Source organism: Diabrotica undecimpunctata, chromosome 2 (assembly GCF_040954645.1).
Source record: "Diabrotica undecimpunctata isolate CICGRU chromosome 2, icDiaUnde3, whole genome shotgun sequence".
Classification (NCBI taxonomy): domain Eukaryota; kingdom Metazoa; phylum Arthropoda; class Insecta; order Coleoptera; family Chrysomelidae; genus Diabrotica; species Diabrotica undecimpunctata.
The window spans coordinates 177,846,135-177,868,117 of NC_092804.1; the positions used below are offsets into that span (position 1 = coordinate 177,846,135).

Consider the following 21,983-nt stretch of genomic DNA (forward strand, 5'->3'; position numbering starts at 1 on the left):
CAATCAAACATTTAATTCTTTAATTCCAGGAATCTACGACAGTAATTGACTAGATAATTACCTTCTAAACTTATTCCACAGAAAATGTGATAGTGGGTTTTTCCATTTTGTATATAGGAAGGTCCAAGTGGCGTATTCAAAATTCTTAACAGTTCACTAAAAGTAGGTACTTCAGTTGCAAGGTGCAGTTTATTGTGTATACTAGTGTTATGGAAAATTTGGAAGTGCCGTGTAAACGCCGAAAAATTAGTCCTCTAACAGTTAATGAAAAAACATTAATATTTAAATGTTTTAAATCATTTACAGACAAACGTTTATGTGAAAGTGTTGATGAGACCGTTGAGTTAGTTAGCAGTACACTTGGTGTTGGGAAATCTACGATTTACAGAGTTATTAAAGAAGAGAAATGTGGTAGTTTTCAAATGCCACGTAATGCTCCAGGGAAACCAAAATTTCAAATAGAATATCATTTTAAAGAAGGACTTCGACGGAAAGTGCATGAATTCTTCTTTAGACAAGAATTTCCAACATTGGATAAAGTTCTTGTCTCAGTTCGAGATGATAAGGATTACCCAGAAATGAGTCGAAGTACGTTATGGAAACTTTTAAAAGAAATAGGCTTCCGCTGGAAAAAGAATCCCAGAAAGTCTATTTTATTAGAAAGAAGCGATATTGTCATATGGAGAAGACATTTTCTAAGAACCATAAAGGAAATGAGAAACCAAAAAAGAAAAATATTTTATCTTGATGAAACATGGATCAACGAGGGTCATACACCAAATAAATTTTGGCAGGATGAAACTGTTACAAGTCAAAGGCACGCTTTTGTAAATAACTTATCTACTGGTTTAAACCCACCATCAGGAAAGGGACGCAGGCTGATAATAGTACACATTGGCAGTTCAGACGGTTTTGTTGAAGGTGGTTTATTAACTTTTGAATCAACTCGTACCGGTGACTACCATGAAGACATGAACGCTGATGTCTTTCAAGAATGGTTCGAACAAATGATAGATCTTTTTCCTAAGAACTGTGTAATAGTAATGGATAATGCAAGTTATCACTCCAGACTTATAGAAGGACTGCCCACAACCAAGTGGTTAAAAAAAGACTTGCAGAATTGGCTGAGTTCAAAAAATATTACGTACCATCCCGGATCTATAAGAAAGAAACTTTATTCATTGTGTGTCCTTCATAAAGAAAAATTTAAAAAATACGAAATTGATGAAATGGCCAAAAATCGTGGAATGACAGTACTTAGATCCCCATCATATCATTGTGAATTAAACCCGATTGAACTGGTATGGGCACAGATAAAGAGTGAAGTTTCAAGAAAAAATACCACTTTTAAAATTCATGATGTTAGACAGTTGTTTTTGGAGACCGTAAATAATGTAAAACCTGAAAACTGGGAATAGGCAGTAAATCACACTATTAAAGAAGAGGAAAAAATGTGGAAGCTGGACAATATTACTGATAAAATGATCGAGCCAGTTATTATAAATCTTGGTTCTGAAAGTTCATCTTCTGAATCTGATTTGGATTTGTAACAAGTAGCTGTAAGTTTTATATAAATATTTTTATTCATCTATTTAACATACCTTAGACGGTTTTAAAAACTCTTTTTCTCTTTTGTAATTTTTAAAAATTAAAAAAAATGTGAATTTTTTAAAACCCTTTTTAATGTAGGCCAGTCAGTTCTAATATAGTGTGTGATAAAAGAGGTCACTTTTGTTTACATACACATAACACTTTATAACACTGAAATAATTCATTTATTTTTTACAATTATTCAAAGTAATTTTTCAATTAATCTTGAGCACGCCCATGGAGTGGTCGGAGCTACCAGTTAAAATTATGCTAATTACTCTCTCGTTCATAAAAATAAACTATAGTTGTAAATTTATTTAAAACTGTTTTCTCTTTTTATCTATTATAATGAAATCAGTTCCATTTTTGACAATCCGTTAGAGCTTGCCGATGTCCATTTTCCTGTGGCTTTTTATCAAAAAGTATTTACTGCGTACAGACCATGTTTATATAGATAATTCAATAACCTAATTCCTCGTTCTATTCTCTCTCCATACCATGTCTACCCTTTTACACAATTAATAAATAGGTAATAATATAAATAGGTTACATAGTATCTCCAAGACTACGAAACAATAACAATAAACATAATGGAATCAATATTTTTAATGTATAAGAGTAATTGCTCAAATATGTGTAAAAATAATAGTTCCATGCATGACAATGTACGATATGAATGTAGATAATTGTAATGGACTATGAAGACCAACAGCTTTTCGTGATCAATTTGATTAATATGTTGCATGTCATTGCATTTTTTGGTCGATTTCCGACAATATTTAGTAATGTTCAAGTTATTAACAGGCGTTTGGTAGTTGTCGTAGCCTTTTTGATTTGTTTTTGTTTGTCAGCTGAAAAAAAAAATAGCGTAAATCATAAAATACTATAAACTACGAGGTTATATATCTTGGATGAAGACAGCATAACAACAGAATGGATCGCAAGTGTCTTTTTCTTATTTTAAATAAAAAAATTTTAAATCGCTGTATAGGTCGAAAACTAGTGGACTGAGTTTATTAGTCTAATTTATTAACTTTATTTATTATAAAAAAATATTCTAATACTTAGTTTATTTGAAGTCTTTATTTGTACAATATAACACTAATTTATTTCACACTATAATTATATAATATATTTACAACATTTATTATAATTTATACTCCCGACTATACGCGCGTCACATTTCAAAACTCGATACATTATTCAGACTACTTCACACAAGGAAAGTTCCGCTATATATATATATATATATATATATATATATATATATATATATATATATATATATATATATATATATATATATATATATCAAACAGCCGTTGTTTTCTCCAAAATATTTCTAAAGGTGATTCATGGAAGATTATATAGAAAACTAGAAGATGATATGGATGATACTCAGTTTGGGTTCCGCAAGGGACTGGGAACGAGAGAGGCATTGTTTGCTTTTAATGTTCTCTCTCAAAGATGCTTAGATATGAACCTAGATATTTATTCCTGTTTCATCGACTTCGAGAAGGCATTCGACAGGGTCCGACATGAAAAACTAATAGAAATACTGAGAAACAAAGATATAGACAGACGAGACTTACGAATCATTATCAATCTGTATTGGAATCAAAAGGCCAATATAAAGATAGAAGAACAAAAGTCCGAAAATACAGATATAAAGAGAGGAGTAAGACAGGGCTGTGTTCTGTCACCATTACTGTTTAACGTGTACAGTGAAGCCATATTCCAGGAAGCGATAGCGGATCTGGGTGATGGAATCTCTGTAAACGGAAGAATAGTAAATAACATAAGATTCGCTGATGACACCGTTATAATGGCAGACACCCTGGAATCGCTACAAGAATTGGTAAATAGAATTAACGATTATTGTATTAGATACGGATTAAAAATAAATAAGAGAAAAACTAAATTTATGATTGTCTCAAAAACGCAACATGGAAATGAAAGATTAATGATAGAGCAAACCCAAATAGAAAAAGTAGAGACATATAAATATCTGGGAACCTGGGTTAATGACAAAAATGACCAAAGCAGAGAAATCAAAGTCCGAATTGAAACTGCAAGGCAAGCATTTGTGAAAATGAAGAGAATGCTTACCAACAGAGACCTTCAGTTGCATCTCAGATTGAGGGCTCTAAGATGTTACATATTTTCTATCTTACTATACGGAATGGAAGCTTGGACATTGAAGAAACAACACATAAGGAAAATAGAAGCGTTCGAAATGTGGTGTTACAGAAGAATATTAAAAATTCAGTGGGTTCAAAGGATTACCAATGCTGAGGTACTACGACGTCTAAATAAGGAGTTAGAAATTATGAACAGCATAAAAAGAAGAAAACTAGAATATTTGGGTCACATAACCAGAGAAGAAAAATATGAGCTGCTGAGAATTATTATGCAAGGAAGGATCCAAGGAAGAAGAAGCATAGGAAGAAGACGCATCTCCTGGCTGAAAAACCTTAGAGAATGGTTTAACTGTAGTTCACTACAACTTTTCAGAGCAGCAGCTAACAAAGTGACCATCGCCGTGATGATATCCAACCTCCGATAGGAGATGGAACTTTAAGAAGAAGAAGCCGTTGTTCGGGAATCCCTTCGAAGCCCACGGATGTTGGTCTGTGCTGACCCTTGAATTGTCTCGAACACCATGGAAGAAGACCGGTTATATACCTCATTTTGTTTATCTCGAAGCTTCTTTGATCTTCGGTCGCCAACGAATTTATTCGACCCTTCTCTGGAGTTCCAATCGCAGGTATAAGAGGAGAGCGGTTTGTGTATTACCTGCTAAAAGATACTTGTTAGAAAAAGATGTTTACAGTTTAGATGAGTCATTATTTATCGTAACAGTAGTTATCGTAGGATAGCTGGAAATGACTTTTGTTTCCTTTTAAGGAGATATATTTAGAAATAATTTTTTTTATTTCCTTTTCCGGAGCATTTTTTTAATGAGAGAGAAAATGTTGATAGTCGCTGGGGACAAGATCTGGACTATACGGTGGGTGCGGAAGCAACTCGAAACCCAATTCGTGCATTTTTGTCATCGGTTTCATTGATTTGTGATACTGGTGCATTGTCTTGGTAAAACAACAATTGTTTCTTCAACAAATGAGGTCTTTTCTTTGTGTTTTCCGTCTTTACACTCTCCAGTAAACCAATGTCCATGTAAACCAGATGACTGCCGACTTGATTCCGGAGTGAAGTGATATATTCATGTTACATCCATTGTGACATACCGATGCAAAAACTCCAACTTAGTTCGATTAAAACATATCCAAACAGCACCGAGGCCCATCAAGTCATTGTTGTTTTTGCTCTTATGTGAGAATACTCAGCACCCACTTGGAAAACAGCTGTCTCAATGTTCGTGTATAATAGTGAAAACGCTACCCTTTTGATAATTTAGAGTGTTAGCTATCTTTTCGTCGGCTTAGTGACACAAAAATGTAACTACATTTTTTCCCGTTTTGAGATATCTACACCATTGAACTTACTTTAGTGAGTTCTATTGAGTGACACAAAACTGTATCTCTCCGACCGCCTAAAACCCCAGTAAGGAGTTTTCGTAACTACATTTCTTAGCAATCTTTTGGTGTCACAGAAATGTAAGTGCTGTTACATTTCTGTGATACTATGTTTTCGTACTATAAATAAGCTGATATTGAGTTACATTTTTGTGACATTAATTTTATTGCACTGAATAGTGATTACAGGTAGCAACCGTGGATTTGATAATTTGTTTATTATGTTTAGTAGGGTGGTCCGTTGTATTTGCAGTTCTGTTACAGTTGTGAAACACGTGCATAGTTGATAATTTGTTTATTATATTTAGCAGGGTGGTCCGTTGCATCTCCAGTTCTGTTACAACTGTGAAGACGTAAATACGTGAATCAGTTTTAAGTTAATTGTTGTAGAGATTGTTATAATAATCGTTATAATACTGTTTTATAATTTTATTATTACACAATAATGGATTCAAGAGGGAAGAAGTTAGTTTTGTTAGCTCTTAACAAATCGGTACGAGATAATAAAACACATAATTATAATTGACCGCTCTTATCACAAGTGACATATTCAGATAGTGCCTCCCATGTTTCTACCAGTGAACCTAATGTATCAGGATATGAACAATGTAAGGATATATTTTTTTGGTGACGATTAAGAATAAGTGACACGTGTGGTGGCCAAAACCATAACGTAAATGTATCTGATATGTTGCTTTACGCTGTTCAGACATTAGAGATTACAAAAATTGACCATTGCTTTTTTGAACCTGGCCATTCGATGATGGAGTGTGGCTCGGTCCATTGTCATATTGAGAAAGCATAAAAAAATGTGAACATATTTGATCCCACCGTGTGGTACTCCACTGTAAGAATGGCGTCAAAGAAATTAAAATACACTGTACACGAGAGTGGACAGGAAGAAATTTATGACTTCAAAGCTTTTGCCACAATTCTAATAAAAAACAAAAAAGTGGACATCGATGGTAGTAGTATAAATTGGCTAAAATTAACATGGCTGCAGTACAGAAAAGACGATAATAAACACATTTTTTAAATAAAACAAGGAAAATGAAAATTTACCTTGCCAAACTTAATAACGGCATATGAAGGACAAGGGCCAATAAAAGAGGAAAAATATAAGGATTTAGAAGAGCTGTGCAATAAAGGCATTATTCCTTCCCAGTATCATCTCTTCTATGTCGTTGCTCACCAACAATAAGGTCTATCAACCAGGTATGCAAAGGGATTGACATAATTAAATTTATTGATGGGAATAACCACAATATATTTATTAAAAAAACAAACTTTATTGGCGTTTCTACTTATAATTCAGAAATCGTTGTCTAAACATTTTATAAAGTTTCTTTTTTTAATAAATATATTGTGGTTATTCCCATCGAGACGTTTAAATACTATTTAATGTCACAATAAATTAGCTTCAGAACAATATAAAGTTATAATAAAATGAGTTGTGATTATTATTTTTATTATTATTATTAGTAAATTGGGTAACCCTCAGTTGTGAAATTAGATTATAATGCTGCAGCAACAAAGAATTACAAGTAGGTACCATTTTATTTTAGAAAAGCTTACTCTTAATCCTACTACAAAGTCATTTGTATTTAAATGGCGTGGTTAAGTTTTCGGACCAGGTAGAGTTTAATTAATTTTAATTTATTGTACTTTTAATTATTATATCTGCCACTCAGTATGTTCATCTCTCGAAATTTATCGATATTACTCAAATACCAATGACTTTGTAATAGGATTAAGATTAAGCTTTTCTTAAATAAAATGGTACATACATAAGTCTCTATAATAATAGACTTTTCAGTTAGGAACACAAAAATGTATCTCCGCTACTTTATCTTATTGTTGATATTTTAAGAACACAGTTTATCCATTGTTGCGTATGATTATATTACCTTAAAGAATACATTCCTAAGATTAATAATTCGAAACAAAAAAGTTGAGAATAAACTACAGGTCATTACAAAATGCAAATCATTTGTTTAAAAACCTTATATAAGCTCTCCTAAAAAGTAGTCATTTTTGAGATACATTTTTGTGTCACTAAGCCGACGTTTTGTAATGTCAGTTTGCGGTTTTCCATAATAATTTTCAGTGTTTTTTTATGTATTTGAGAATCTCTGCTTTATTTGGGCTTCCAGAGCGCTCAGCATTATTGGTGTCTTTAAGACCGTTTGTGTTTTCAGCAAACCATCGTTTAATGGTTATAATCGATGGAGCAGTGTCCCGGTAACACTTTTTGAGCCATTGCTCAATTTGGACAGTATTTTTCCCATCAAATAAGTCACAAATTAAACACTTTAACTGTTTCAAGCACTCCAAGAGTGGTACTCCGATTCAAAAAAAAATATTCAAATCGTGATAGTTAGGTCACAGGTAGTTATGGATTTGATGGTAAAGTTCTCTGAAACTGCTTCAATGATAAACAAAAGAGGAAATCACTGGCGAGTACTAAATGAGGAAGCCTTATTTTACGCATGGTTGGTAACGTGGTCGGTATAGGATATCTTCAAGATTCTACGATAAAGCCACATTTCGAAAGCCTCAATTTTCTTACAGGTAGCGTCTGTGAGAGTCCACGACTCAACTGCGTACAACAGAAATACAACAATAAATAAAACAAGCTAAACGAAATTTAACACTATCCAGAACTGACATATTTTCAGTATCATTACCACAATAAATTTGTAGATCATAAGTATAACCTCCATTCAAACATAGTTGTATATCTTCATCCCGAACTTATGTCACTTATTTTCATATACTGCCTAAATGAGAGTCGGCCCCTAAACGGAACTACAGTTTCATCAATGCAGAGTTCTTCCCCTCGCACTACCACTCTTTCAAAATTTGATATCAGCTCCAATACGCGACATAACACACTTTACTTTGTTTTCGCATAATAGATTTTTTGACCAATACGAATACAACTTTAACAATATTTGCAATCCCATCCAGACAAGAATGGCCAAAAATGTCTCTATTTCTTCGGTATTTGTATCTATTAACTTCTGGATGTGCATATCGATTGTTTTCTTAAACAATCACTCAATAATATTGTCATTCACAAATAGTTGAAAATAGTCGAGGGGTTTTTTATCATACATTTTAAAAAACCAGCTTTGATACCCGAGTCTTGAACACTGAATGTAATATTTTTCAAGTTCTGACCATCTACATTCTTCCATATCAAGCGGTGTTATGGTCAATCGCAATGCCATTGTCTTCTGAGGAGTTTTTGTCATCTGGCAGTCGATATTGGGAAATAACATTTTGGTATCGTCAATGGTATCGTCTACAGTATTGAATTTTGTGATGTTGAAGGTAAATTTTGTAAATTACTTTTCATTTTTGTTCTTTTGCTTTCCAGAATACCTTCATTTGACGAAGAACTCGGCATCACTATCTAATTTAAATTTTTTATCCCGAACACTGTCTTCGTCTGAAAAAAATTCTTTTATCAGCTTTTGCAAACGCAGTAACACGTAGCACGTAGTGCATTCGTCTAGCGAATGTGACGTATAAAATAAACAAGTTACGACAGGTTCGTCCTTGTTTTAGACGAGAAACAAGTATGCATCATATGGCTTCATGAATTTAAAAGTTATTTGTGACCACGAAATGTACACGTGTTCCTCAATTAAAACAGTAAAACAATAAAAATGTAAGATTTTGTACTCAACCTGAAGAATAACTATTTAAAATGCATAAACTAATACTAGGAGCTGATGGAGAGCAGTTGAGTGGCCTCCGAGATCACCGGAACTAAATGTGTTGGACTTCATATTTAAAGAATGTTTTATATATGTTGTTTACGAAAAACAGCCCAACAGAATTGATGAACTTGCAACAGAGAATTACAGCAACACGCCGTTCAATCCTATATGAAGTTTTTCCAAAATATTACAGAAGAATCTAGAGACAGACTTTATTAAATTACTAAAATAACTACAGACCAGTACAGACTACATTTTTCCTATTATTCAAGGGTTGGAATGGCGCCAACTAATCATCTAACCATTTCAACTGAAAGAAGCCTCAATAAAATAGTTTTATTTACATAATAAGTATACAATAAGTAGGCTATCATTGGAGAGATAATTAAACATCCTTGTAAAGTTATGTGTATCTTGACACCCCATCCCATTTAAAATTGTAAGGGTATTCGAATCTTGGTAGAGAGTTAAACCTTGAGGACTAAAAATGTTCACTGAAAGTCTTCCCTTTAAAAACAGGATTAACCGGCCTTTCCGATTTTCATATTATTTTCGTAAATGGACGTATTAACAGTAGAAAGTTTTCAAATTCTCACCCTGTATTAGCAATAATATAGAGTAATATTCCCATTAATTTTATTAGCTCTTATTAATTATATTAATAAATTTATATTTTATATAAAAATGTCTACTATGTCATACATAATCGTATCAGGAGACTGATATTATAGTTCACACTTTACAATATGGTAAGGCGCCAAAAATGTAGAAAATTTCTTGTGTTGTTTTGTCAAGTTCAGCCATTCAGATCTATTTTGATGTTTTAGAACGGGAGATTGATTAAATTAGTTTTCTGAACGAGTATTATAATACAACAGGTGTGTATATCAAAATACCCTGAAAATAAAACGCTAAAACTACTGTTTTCATAACAACTATTACTTTTGAAAAAAATAAAGAAATTATTTATTTTTAATTTTTTGTTTGCGTGTTTCATTTTTGCTTTTAAATTTAGATTCATATCCAAGTTTTGTCAAACTTTAGAAAGGAGGAAATTTTTGGGATATTAGATATGAAACATTAAATAAAAAAACAGTAAATACAAATAAAACAAAAAAAAGTTATATTAACTTATCGATTTATTTGAAATTTTTTTTAGAAATATCTGTTAAGGAATATTTTTATTACAATAATCTGATCAGATAAATCAATCTGCAGTTACGTTCTGCTTTCACATTCACTATTTTTCCCCTTACCAACACGAAGGGTTTTCTTCTTTTGGGTCTTCTTTCGAGATCCGTTTTTGGATTGCCTAGACATTACTGGAATACTCAAGAAACCTCTGAAATACTTATATACGTATATAAAGAAAGATTTACAAGTTTATTAGGCTCATAGCTTGGTTAACTATTTCTTTATAAATTTTTCTGTCTTCTGTTTTGTTCTTCCAGTTAACAACATTTATCACCAGCTTCTTAATATTCTCTTCTACTTTATCTCTCGATCCTTTGATATTCCTTTTCTCTTTTTGTCTCTAATATTTCTGGATAAAATCTGCTTCTGGTTACTGGCATTTCCATTTTAACTCATAGCCATCGAATTCGTGACGTTTAATTATCTCAGTTATACTAATTTCTTTGTGTAACTCTTTTAACTCTTGATTTGTTCTGCTTTTGCACAAAATATTTTTCTTAATACAGTAGTCTCTCTCTATAACGATTCCCTATATAACGATAATTCCTCTATAACGATGAAAATAGTAAACGGTTGGTTCGTCATAAGAACAATGTATTAATTCTTTCTCTATATCGATATCGTTCTCTCTTTATAGCGATACCTTTTTAGCGTTCAATAGTTGATGACAAATGCGTTATTGTGTTTAAAGTTCAGACTACCTGAGTCACGAGTGGCAAGGTCATTGTCCAGCGGATGTTTTGTTTTGCGCTTAAGGAATACGGCCACCCATTCTACTCTTTCTTATCAGAGAATTAAGTGACTCACGTTTATTGTTCGGGCGGCGTACCTAACTGTTATCACACAGATGTTGTCATCTATTGACGACTTTTCATTTCCAGTTTGAGTTGTGTCAACAGTCAACATGTTTTCGAAAAAGCGTAAAGTGCTCTCGGTGGAGGAAAAGTTATCGATAACTCGAGCAATAGAGAAAGGTGAAAAGCAATCGGATGTCGTTCACCGGACGGGCCTGTCTCAGTCAACTGTGGCTACGATATGGAAGGACAGAAAAAAGTGGCTTAAAGCGGAGATGGAGGGCGGTAGCAGAAAGAAGTTGCGAAAACCTCAGCACGAAGATTTAGATCGTGCTATGCTTCAGTGGTTCCAGCAGCAGCGTATGAACCATATTCCACTTTCTGGGCCTGTGGTCAGAACAAAAGCTGAGTTTTTTGCAACTGAACTTGGAATTGAGAATTTCAAGGCATCTGAGAGTTGGCTGAGCAAGTGAAAGCTGCGGCACAAGATCAATTACGGGCAAATCAGCGGAGAGGCTCGCGATGTTAACAAAAACGTACTGTACCTGAACTGAAGGCACGATATGCGTCAGACAACATTTTAAAATGACACCAAACAGAACTTTAAAATTTAAATTGGAAAAGTGCGTTGGTGGAAAGCAACATCTAGACTTTCTGACGAGGACATCCTGCAAGCAGTTCGTGTAGAAGAAGAAGAAAACAGTGACTCGGAAGTGGAAGCAGAGCCAGAACCAGCTCCGACCCCTCAGCAGGCATTGGATGCGGCAAAAGTACTGCATAGATGCTTCATCCACCAAGAAGACGATATGAGTGCTGTGGAAGATTTGATGCGTCTTCAGGACAAGGTCAGATCAGTTCTGTGGAAAGGGAAAAGAAGACAGACCAAGGTGACAGATTTTTTTGGTAATGTAGGATAAATATATTTTACAGTAGCATATTATTTTTTTTATTGTACAGTACACATGTTTTAATTGTACAGTCATTTTTGATACTGTATTGCTTATATTATTCGTTAATAAATCTATGTGGAATACAATGTTAATTCATTTATATTCGTTTTGATAATTTTTTTACATTAAAATAGTTTATTTAGTACAGTATTATTAATATTACAGTACCGAATTTTGTCTCTCTCTATATAACGATCTCTCCTTATAACGATAAAAATTCCCGGTCCCTTGCATATCGTTATAGAGAGGAGGACTGTACTTCTCTTTCTAGAGATTTTATATCAGTGTCCAAATCTCACTACCAAAGATTACTATTGGTCTAATTTCTTGATGTGAGCTTGCTTTTGAACAGCCTTTCGAGAGCATGTATACATTACCCGCTATTAATGTAATCTGTATTTCTTTTTCGTATTCCGTCTTTCCCGTGATTATAGCTCCCAAAAATTTCAACTTCTTCAAAAATTTATTCTTCGGTCTTTATTACAAACTTTCTTTCGAATTTTCTTCATATTTTTATGAGACCAGTTCGCGTATATTGTTTTTTGTGCATTAATTTCTAATCCAAAATTATGTGCCGATATTGTTAATCTATTAACCCGGCGCTAGTGTGGTAGAAAAAAATTGAAATAAAAATAATACATTTTTAGAAAATTTATATTATAATATATATTTCAACATGTTAACGAACTTAAATCAAAAGGACCTAGTGTCTAAAAACAAATTGCAAACTGAATACTTGAATTTAATATTCCAAAAAAGTCTCATTTTTCAGCATAAAAAAACCTCACACTCTTTTTTCTCGCTTATAAAAAAAATCAGAGAACTAATAAAAAAAATGAATTTTTGGAAAAACCGTAACATACAGAATACTTGTTTTTTAATTCATGTAGTTTTTAAAGCATAGTAAAACATTTAGGATAGGAAATGAGGCGGAAATAATATTAATTATCAAAAGACAAAAACTTGAGTACTTAGGACATGTAATGAGAGGGCAAAAATCCGCATTATTACAACTTATTATGCAAGACAAAATCCGAGGAAAGCGAAATGTGGGAAGACGAAGAATATCCTGGCTTAATAACTTAAGGGAATGGTTTAAATGCAGTAGTGCAGAACTTTTTAGAGCGGCAGTCAACAGAGTCCGCATAGCCATAATGATTTCCAACCTTCGATAGAAGATGGAACTTAAAGAAGAAGAAGAAAACATTTAGATTTAGTTGACTTATTTGTAAATATTCAACAGGCGACTGACTCAGGATTACAGAATTTGGAAATAAATCTACGGGGGATATGTGTTAAAGTAATGGAATTACCCTTCTTCTTCTTCTTAAGGTGCCATGCATTTCTGCGTAGGCGTCCACCGTACATCGTCTTGTCAGGTGAGATGTTAAATAGTCAGGATTAAATAATTCTGTTTTTAGCAGCATTGCGAAGCATTTCATAGCTATGGATTCCTGTCCATTGTCGAATATTGCGCAGCCATGACATTTTTTTACGTCCGAGACCTCTCCTACCCTCTATTTTCCCTTCGAGTATCAGTTGCTGAAAAGTGTATCGTTCTCCTCGTATAATGTGCCCCAAGTATGCAGTCTTCTTACTTTTTACATAATTAAAAAGTTCCCTATCCTGTAAGCCCGCTCTTCTGAGTACTTCCTCATTTCTGACCCTGTCCGTCCATGATATTCTGAGCATTCGACGCAGGCACCACATTTCGAACACTTCAAGTTTGTTAATGGAACTGGCCTTTAACGTCCATGCTTCCATTCCGTACAGGAGAACAGGCCACACGTAACACTTAAGCATCTTGTAACGGAGGTTGAAGTCCGATTTGCGATCAGTCAGAAACTTACGAAGCCTCAAAAAAGCATTTCTGGCTTGTTCAACTCTGCTCTTTATTTCATTCTCGGGGTCCCAACCCTCATTCAGCATTCAGGAATTACCCTTATCGCTTCTTTAATGGTTGAAAAACTTGAGGTGTATATGTGGTTCTAACCTTATCTAGGACAGCTTTAATTGTGAAACAAGCTTGAGAAATAACAGAAAACTAACTACCAAGTCTTTTGAATTACTGAATTAGGTGATACTTATAAGCAGTGTTTTTAAGGACATCAAAGTACTTTTCAGAAAGTTCGTGGCTGACAGCATTCTGCATAGTTATGGAAAGGAATTGAATTTTCCATCTCCTGACGAGTTACTAATGACATCGCATTAAAGAATTGTTCCCAAAACATAACTCTTGCCAAGGGAACTTATCCGATTGAAAATTGGATCTCAATGGGAGTATAAACTTATTAAATACTACCTTAAAATTTACTACTTAAGTCTTACAAGATATAATGAATCAGAGGGTTTTTGACTGGAAGATCATATACAGATCCAATATTCGTCGTAAAGCAAATTAGTATTTCTGTGCCTGATTGACTTGAAGAAAGCATTTGACAGAGTAGGACTCACAGATGTAATACATCTTCTATATGATAGAGGATTTCCTCTAGATGCTATAAAAACTATTGAAAACATATACCAAAACATCAAAATGTGGTTCAGAATAGATGGACAACTTACAGAACCTATAGACATAGATGAAATAATCAAGTGTCAACAAAGGAAGAGGATACAGAATACCAGGAAGGGAAACAAAGAAGTAAAAGTACTCTCTTACGCAGACGGCGCCATATTGATAGCCCAAGATAAAGATAGTTTGCAAAGGCTAGTCCACAGGTTTAACATAAGAGCAAATTAATTTAATATGAAAATCTCAACTCAGAAAACTAAAACAATAGTAATCAGCAAAGAACCATGGCATCAGCATAAAACAAGTAATGGAAGTTAAAATACCTTGGAATTTGAAGAAAAATATTACAGTGTATAAACGATTGGACATTGAACCGAAAAAAAATGGAATAACCACATTTGCAGAATTGGGAAAACCCATGTGGTCAAAATAACAAAAGATAAATCCCCAATCAGCAGAATTGCCGATTTAGGCATTTTTCTAAAGATTTTACGAATCTAACTACTGTTTTGCTATGTACATTTAAGTAGAGAGAACCGTAAAAGTCCTTCCTTCCAAAGAGTGTAAGGTTGGAATTATATAAGATCCTTTGGTTTGAGCTTGTAAATGTTACCCTATGTTTTCGTGTGGTTGAGTAAAACTCTTCATTTTGAGCACCAATTTTCAACTCTGTTCATTTGATGCTTCGCCGATAGAATGTCAATGGGTTTGCGTCCCCGGCGAGAGGGGATATGTGATCACTGAAGACAAGTATTTTACAAGGTGGTGGATGGAATGTACAGAGGCCGCTTATATATACAGTGTAGAAAATAGGAGCAAAAATGAACCTTATATCGAATACCTGATCTGTACCTGAATAATGTTACCATTAAGGCATAAGTGTATTAACTTTGTATATGCTTTTGACAATCCAGTTTAAAGTAACATTTTTTGTGTGCCAGACTGCTTAAAAATTTTTGGGACGTATTTATAAGGAATGGAAATTTATTTCTTCTATTATTTCTTCTATTTATTTCTTCTGTTTATTTAAGAAATGTACTTATTTTAAATGTGTGCTTACAGTTAGTAGTTCATGTAACGTGGGTTATAGCTTCAATCAAATTATTTTTATTGTGCTTTATTTTCAATTAAAGCATGTCTAAACTGGTATATAACACACTATTACTGGCACTCCCTTTGGATTTATTATTACACCGTTAATCCCAAATAACAAATATTTAATTTTAAAACTTACGCTCTTTTTTAAAAAACTAAATATGAGTTTTATCGAAAGATCATCTAATTATATAGACATTTTCTAGTTTAAAACTGTATAGGAGAAATACAGCAATTTAACGGTTTATGTTAGTAAGATTCTGACCATTTCTGGCTACAAAGGTTTATGATTTAAGTCATCAGAAACTTTTACAGTTATATGCTCAATAAAAGGTAGTTTACGGTCAAACATTATGCCAAGATCTTTAATTTCATTACGAAGCTTTCAGTTTGGCTTTTATTATCATTAGCCTAATTTATAATATATTGCTTTCTTGAGTAACTTACAACTTCACCTTAGCATTAAGACTTAAAATATTAATAAATTTGACAGAAACCAATTGAAAGTGTATCCAGAACTTTCCAGTGTTTTCAGATAGGGATGAATGTATAATGTACTCATTATATACTAATTTGAAGTTAATGTACAAAGTATCCCATTAAAGAGTATAAAAAAGTTAAAATTATGGAAATTTTAACATAGGAAGCATTATACAGTACTGTGTTTTTTACATCCTTTCGTAACCAGTTGTTCGCCATCAGTCCATTTGGTCTGAGGTCTGCTTCTAATTCCCTTATCTTTTCTTGGTCACTATTTAACAATTCGCTTCGTCTAACAGTTGTCTTCCAAACTTCCTTCCAGAAACATTAAAATCGCCAGTTATAAGAAATCTTTATGTAAATAGACAAGTTGTTTCAAATAATAAAAAAATTCCATAGCATATCTTGTACTGAATTTTACATTTGACAATAAGTAAAGCAATTACGCAAAACCGTATTTTCATCAATAGGTCTAAAAATGAACATCAGCATGAGCAAATTTATAACAAATTTGGTTCCCAGCGAACCCCTAACCATCCAAAATCAAGTGGTAGAATTGACAGAAAAGTACATATCTCGGTCATGAAATCAGAATGAGCAAGGATAATCAGACCTTTGAATTTCAAAACGAATAAAACTGGCTTGGGGGGCGTATGGTTCACTACGAGACATCTTTAAGAGCAACATCTCGATCGCCATGAAACGGAAGACATTTGAAAAAAAGAAAAAAAGACAAAATAAGGAACCAAGATCTAAGGAAAAGAACATGTATCACTGATGTCGTTGAACGTATAGTCAAGCTGAAATGGAATTGGGCAGGTCACATAGCGAGACTAAAAGACTCAAGTTGGACCAGAAGCTGGGTCGAAGAGTGCGAAAAATGGGAGAAACTTATGTACAGCAGTGGACAGAAAAGGTTGCATGATGATAATGAAAGCAATTATCGGCCATTGTAAATCAAACGCCGAGGTGTCTCGGCATAACTTCTGAACTAATAAAATCTGAAGTAATAAAATCTTTAACCGCAAGCCATACACCACCGAGTCACGTTTTGAAGATCTTTCTGCGAGTAATACAAAGCAGAATATACACAATAATAGATGAGATAATTATCAATACTCAATTCGGATTTAGGAGTGGCTGGGGTAAGAGAGAAGCCTTGTTCAGTATCCAAGTTCTGATCCAGAGATGCAGAGATATAATCAAAATGTATACATCTGTGCAATCGATTTTAGAAAAGCCTTTGACAAGGTCCGACAACAAAATTATAGAAATATCGAAAACAGCTAGATTTGACGATAAAGATTTACAAATAATTACAAATCTATACTGGCATCAATGTTGCAAAAGGAGCCGACAGGAAAGAAAGGAAGACCCAAAACGAGATGGTTGAATAACGTGGAAGATGACCTGAAAACTATGATTGTAAGACAATGGAGGAGAAAGGCACAAGCGACGTCTGGATGGAATGACAGCCAGATCCATCCACGGTTATAATGCTGAAAAAGGAAGAGGAAGTTCAGAATTCGACACATCACTGTTTACTTTTACTTAAGTTTTACTTAAAGTTATTAGATCATATAACTAAATTGCGATCATTTTGATAGTGGCCGAAAAGTTCTCGGTGACCTAGATTAGCTGTCCTGTAGCTGATGGATGTCATGGGCAGGATTTGGAAAACTTAGTTGGATACTTAAAAACCGCAAAATACCCCAATACTTGAGGAGCAAAGTGTTCAACCAATGCATACTTTCTATCATGACATATGGATGTCCAACCTGCACCCTAACTAAGGCAAACATGAATAAACTAGCAACAACAGAAAGAACAATGGAAAGAAGAGCAATGTTAGGTATACGACAGTCAGATAAAAAGAGAAACGACTGGGTAAGATCCAAAACAAAAGTCGAGGACATAGCAACAAAAATTGCCAAACTTAAATGGAGCTTCGCGGGCCACACTGCTAGACAAAAGACCAACGTTGGAATACTACAATACAACATTGGAGACCTTACGAAAGTAAACGACCAAGAGGAAGACCACAGATGAGATGGGTTGATGACATTAAAAGAATAGCCGGAACAAATTGGAAATATGTTGCTCAGAAACATGGACGACAGAAGGCTAAGAAGAAGAGGAAGAAGAAGAAGTAGCTGATGGATACCTTCAGTTTAATTGTTTATCTACAATGGTAGGTTGCTTTTTATACAAAGACTTAATAATCAAATTCTTTTCTCCATTATAAGTTTTCGTTCCAGATCAGTACAAAGTTCATTTAAGTTAGTTCTTTACTTGGGTGTTAGCTGAGTAGAAAAGTAGCAAAACTTAAGGAAAACATTGACTATTTCTGTGATAATTGATATTGGCGCCAGGTGATCTGCCTATGTTGAGGCTACACAGCTACTTGGTGGTGTTTTCATCAGTATGCGCAGTGAATTGCTTAAAGAATCGTGCTGTCCGCTCCTTCATTCGTAAAAAAGTACAACTTTATGCATTTGTCGCAATAAATACAAATACAGCATGTTGCAAAGTTACGGCAAAAATTATTATCACTAATTAAACATTGTTAAGAGATTTCTTGGACAATTTATTCTTCTTCTTGTTCTTCCTTCTCGTATGTAGGCTTTAAAACCTGTTTTTTCTTCAATATTAGCCTCCTAAATTGTTTAAATTATCGCACCATCTTTTTCTTCACTCCCTGCGTCTGTTGATTTTAAAGTTCGGATATCTGACAATTTATTAAACACACAAGAATCTAATTTTAGGTTTCGAGAGAAAGTCACATGGCCGTCAAATAATAATACTTTATAAATATTCATAAAGTATACATATTATATATATAAAGCTATAAATGACTCAGAGCGCCAACGAAAACTCAAAATTTATCATATTTTCTTTGCATCATCCCAACTAAAAATCTAATTGTGTCTCGACTACTTTCGCGATAATAAAAGTCGAACGAGATCCCTCTTGTCGATCTTGGCATTCGTCCACTGTCCTGCACCAAAATTGCCACTGGCTTCGAGATCCCGGCTCTACGTAGGGATACGTCGTGGATCGTGGAGTCGAATGTGCCAGTAGTCAGTAGGAATAAAATCAGCGCGTGTGAAGTGTCGGAGAATGTTAGATACGATTATCAATCTTTTGGGTATTGGGTGTAAACTAAGTGACGATTTTACACAATCGGTTACTACAAATTCGCCGTATTATCCAGGTATGGAAAAACAGTTGCTGCGTTTAAGACACATTAATTAATGATAACATGTTACATATACATATTCTCTTATAGACAGTATATAAATATATAGCTACACAGAACATCACAAAAATTTAGCTCAATTTGCACCAGCTGGGATTTTTTGTAATTTATTAAATTTTATTGCAAAAAATAGTACACTCAATTTGATTTCATCTCGTTCAGATTTTTCTTTATATATAAATTTTTTATAAAAGCTTTTAGTAATCATTTTAGACTAACAAAATTTTAAAATTTATGTGGATTTTAAAAAAATAACAATATATCCATTAACAAAAAAAATCTGATCCTCAGAGAAGTAAATAATGTATGAAATATTAGCAAAATAACAATAATTTATGAAAAAGAAAAACTAAATCTTTCTTTTTTATAAGGTGTATTGCATCTTTGAACTCCATCAGATCTTGAACCATGGTTCCAATAAGGTTGTTAATAAAATTGAAATGAAGATTTGTCCATTCTTCTTGCAAAGCATTACATAGCTTTTTCAGGGTTTTTGGACGAAGAAGGCAAGCTGAAAATTATTTCTCTGATAATCTCGCATATAATCAATCGATGTCAAGTCTGGATTAAAAGCAAGCACTTCTATACAACCCACCTTGACCTTATCCAAATATTGAAGTATGTTGCATGTTTTGTTTATAACGAAAACAAAACTTATGTTGATATAATTCACATTAGAACAGCCACTTTACTTTCCAAACTTCAATGCGATGAAATGGCCATTAGGTGAACGTGAAATACGGTGATATCGTGTAATTTTCCCTGTCACCACCGAATTGCATTAACATTTGTATCTAGGTTCTACTGACCCTGCACTTAATTTTTGGACTTGTGCCGTAGGTTGCTTTTTATTTTTTAGAGGTGAAAACTACCCCTATTAAAAAAATTGCATAATTGAAAATCGGGTAATTGATTCAAATTATCTTTTAATCTAACCCTTTTCTAGTTCTATATTACCCATGCTTTCTAAACATTTTCTTATTTTTTCTTGGTAGTACTGCTCAGTACTCCTCTTGTATAAATGAAGTTTTAAAATAGTAGTGACTTTCTACCAGAGCTTTTTTTACATAAAGTTTACAAATATCGGTGAAATTAAAAGTATTTTTTTGGACATCTTCATTGAAATTTGTCGCTGTTTTAGTATTTAACTTTCATCAGAGACATTTGTAAACGTAGACAATACATGATCATCATCACCAGCATTCACATAATAAGGGCCCACATCAGAATCATCAACATTAGAAGATTGTAGTAGCAGAAGGTGCGTACCAATTTAGAACTGCTACCTAAAACAAGAAAAAAAGATAAATATTAAGAAGAAATGAGCTTGTCAGGTACCTCCTTAGTAAATTGGCCAATAGCTTAGAATAAAACAAATAAATTGTGTGTATTATAAAAAGAGTAATTTCGTACCCATTTGCTTTGCTCTTTGTGCATTCAGGGGTAACATTCTCCGTATTGGACTGATCATCACCTTCCTCATTGGTAAGGATATTTTCATTATGGGAAAGGTGCTCTACCTTCCATTGACCACTTACCTGTAGGGTCTTTTTATAACTTGAAACAACGAAGTCATTGTACTTATTACATTAAAATAATATTGTTATTATTATTTACGTTATTCTTGCTCGAGATACGATTAATTCACTTCTTTTCTGATAACGGTACAGATCTGACATTATTAAAACAATAAAATTTTTTCTTTTATTTAAAGTGACACAACTCCAAAATTCTCACTGATACAGTTTGAAAATATCTAAAATTCACTGTTATAGTGGCAGAACTCAAAAGTGTCGGTATTGCACGGAAACTTGATACTAACACGGTTCGACTTCCACCACACAACTAAAAAGTACCAGTACTGAAAGAAACAATTTATCTTAACCGTCATAGTGACACCAGTGACGTATAGCGGACATTTATGCTACTATTATTGTGACAGTGTTACAGGTCACAATCTGGTCTTTTTCAAGTCGTCTGGTAATGTTAACTTAATTTGGCAAATTTTTGAGTTGTCACTATTGCATACAGATGACGATATGTTTAAAGAATTTTTTAGAAAGGAAATTTTTTCGTGTATCTTAAGTTTTATCATTGCTTCTTCTTCTTCCTATGCCGTCCCCATTAACGGAGGTTGGCGACCACATTTTTAAAAGCTTCTCTGTCTTTTGCAACGTGGAATAATTCGTCTACAGTCATGTTTGTCCAGTCTCGAATATTTCGCAGCCATGACTTCCTCTTTCTATCTATTCCCTTTTTGTCATCGACTCTACCCTGCATGATGACCTGCAGAAGACTATATTTATTATTTCTTAGTATGTGTCCAAGGTATGCAGTCTTGCGTACTTTTATCATTGCTATTAGCTTACATATTACTCTATTCTATGCACATATATCTTGGAGGTTAAAAAGTCAACGCCTCCTAAACTTGATGTTACCTGATTGTAATCTTTTCACCTTCTCTTTTTATTCCGCGAGCCAATTATGTCCCATTTTAATTCCCCGATTTTTTCTGCTAATTCGGTTATTTTTTGGTCTTTGTGACATTAAATTGTTTTAGTTTTTTTGCAAGTTCTTGCTTCCATCAGATTCCAAGAAGCTGATCTTTTTGACAAAGGTGTGGGATTTGCCATTATTATGCGAACTACCCACCTGGCGACTTGTGCCTTCTGTTTTAGAAATTGCCATGCTTTAGGAGGCGTTGCCCATAAAATACCTCGCTGGCCAGACGTGTTGATGATTCGTTTTTTCAGCAGCCCATTCTGGGTCAGACGATGTTCGCAGCCGCCCAATCTGGATCAAACGCTGCCTCGATTTTATAAAACCCCCAAAATCGATAAAG

The 21,983-nt window shown here is 33.8% G+C and overlaps 1 protein-coding gene across 2 annotated transcripts in view; it reads left to right on the top strand.

Annotated features, from left to right (window-relative positions):
• sbm (L-type amino acid transporter sobremesa) overlaps positions 1-21,983 on the top strand; it is a 212,956-nt gene that overhangs the window by 72,863 nt on the left and 118,110 nt on the right. Inside the window, exon 1 of one of the 2 annotated variants that reach the window (XM_072524114.1) lies at positions 18,873-19,096. The exons of the other annotated variant lie outside the window; for it this stretch is intronic. Coding sequence (XP_072380215.1) covers positions 19,003-19,096 — 94 coding nt within the window. The 5' untranslated portion in view covers positions 18,873-19,002. Of the gene's footprint in view, positions 1-18,872; positions 19,097-21,983 lie in introns of those variants that run through there. 2 annotated transcript variants of the gene reach the window in all.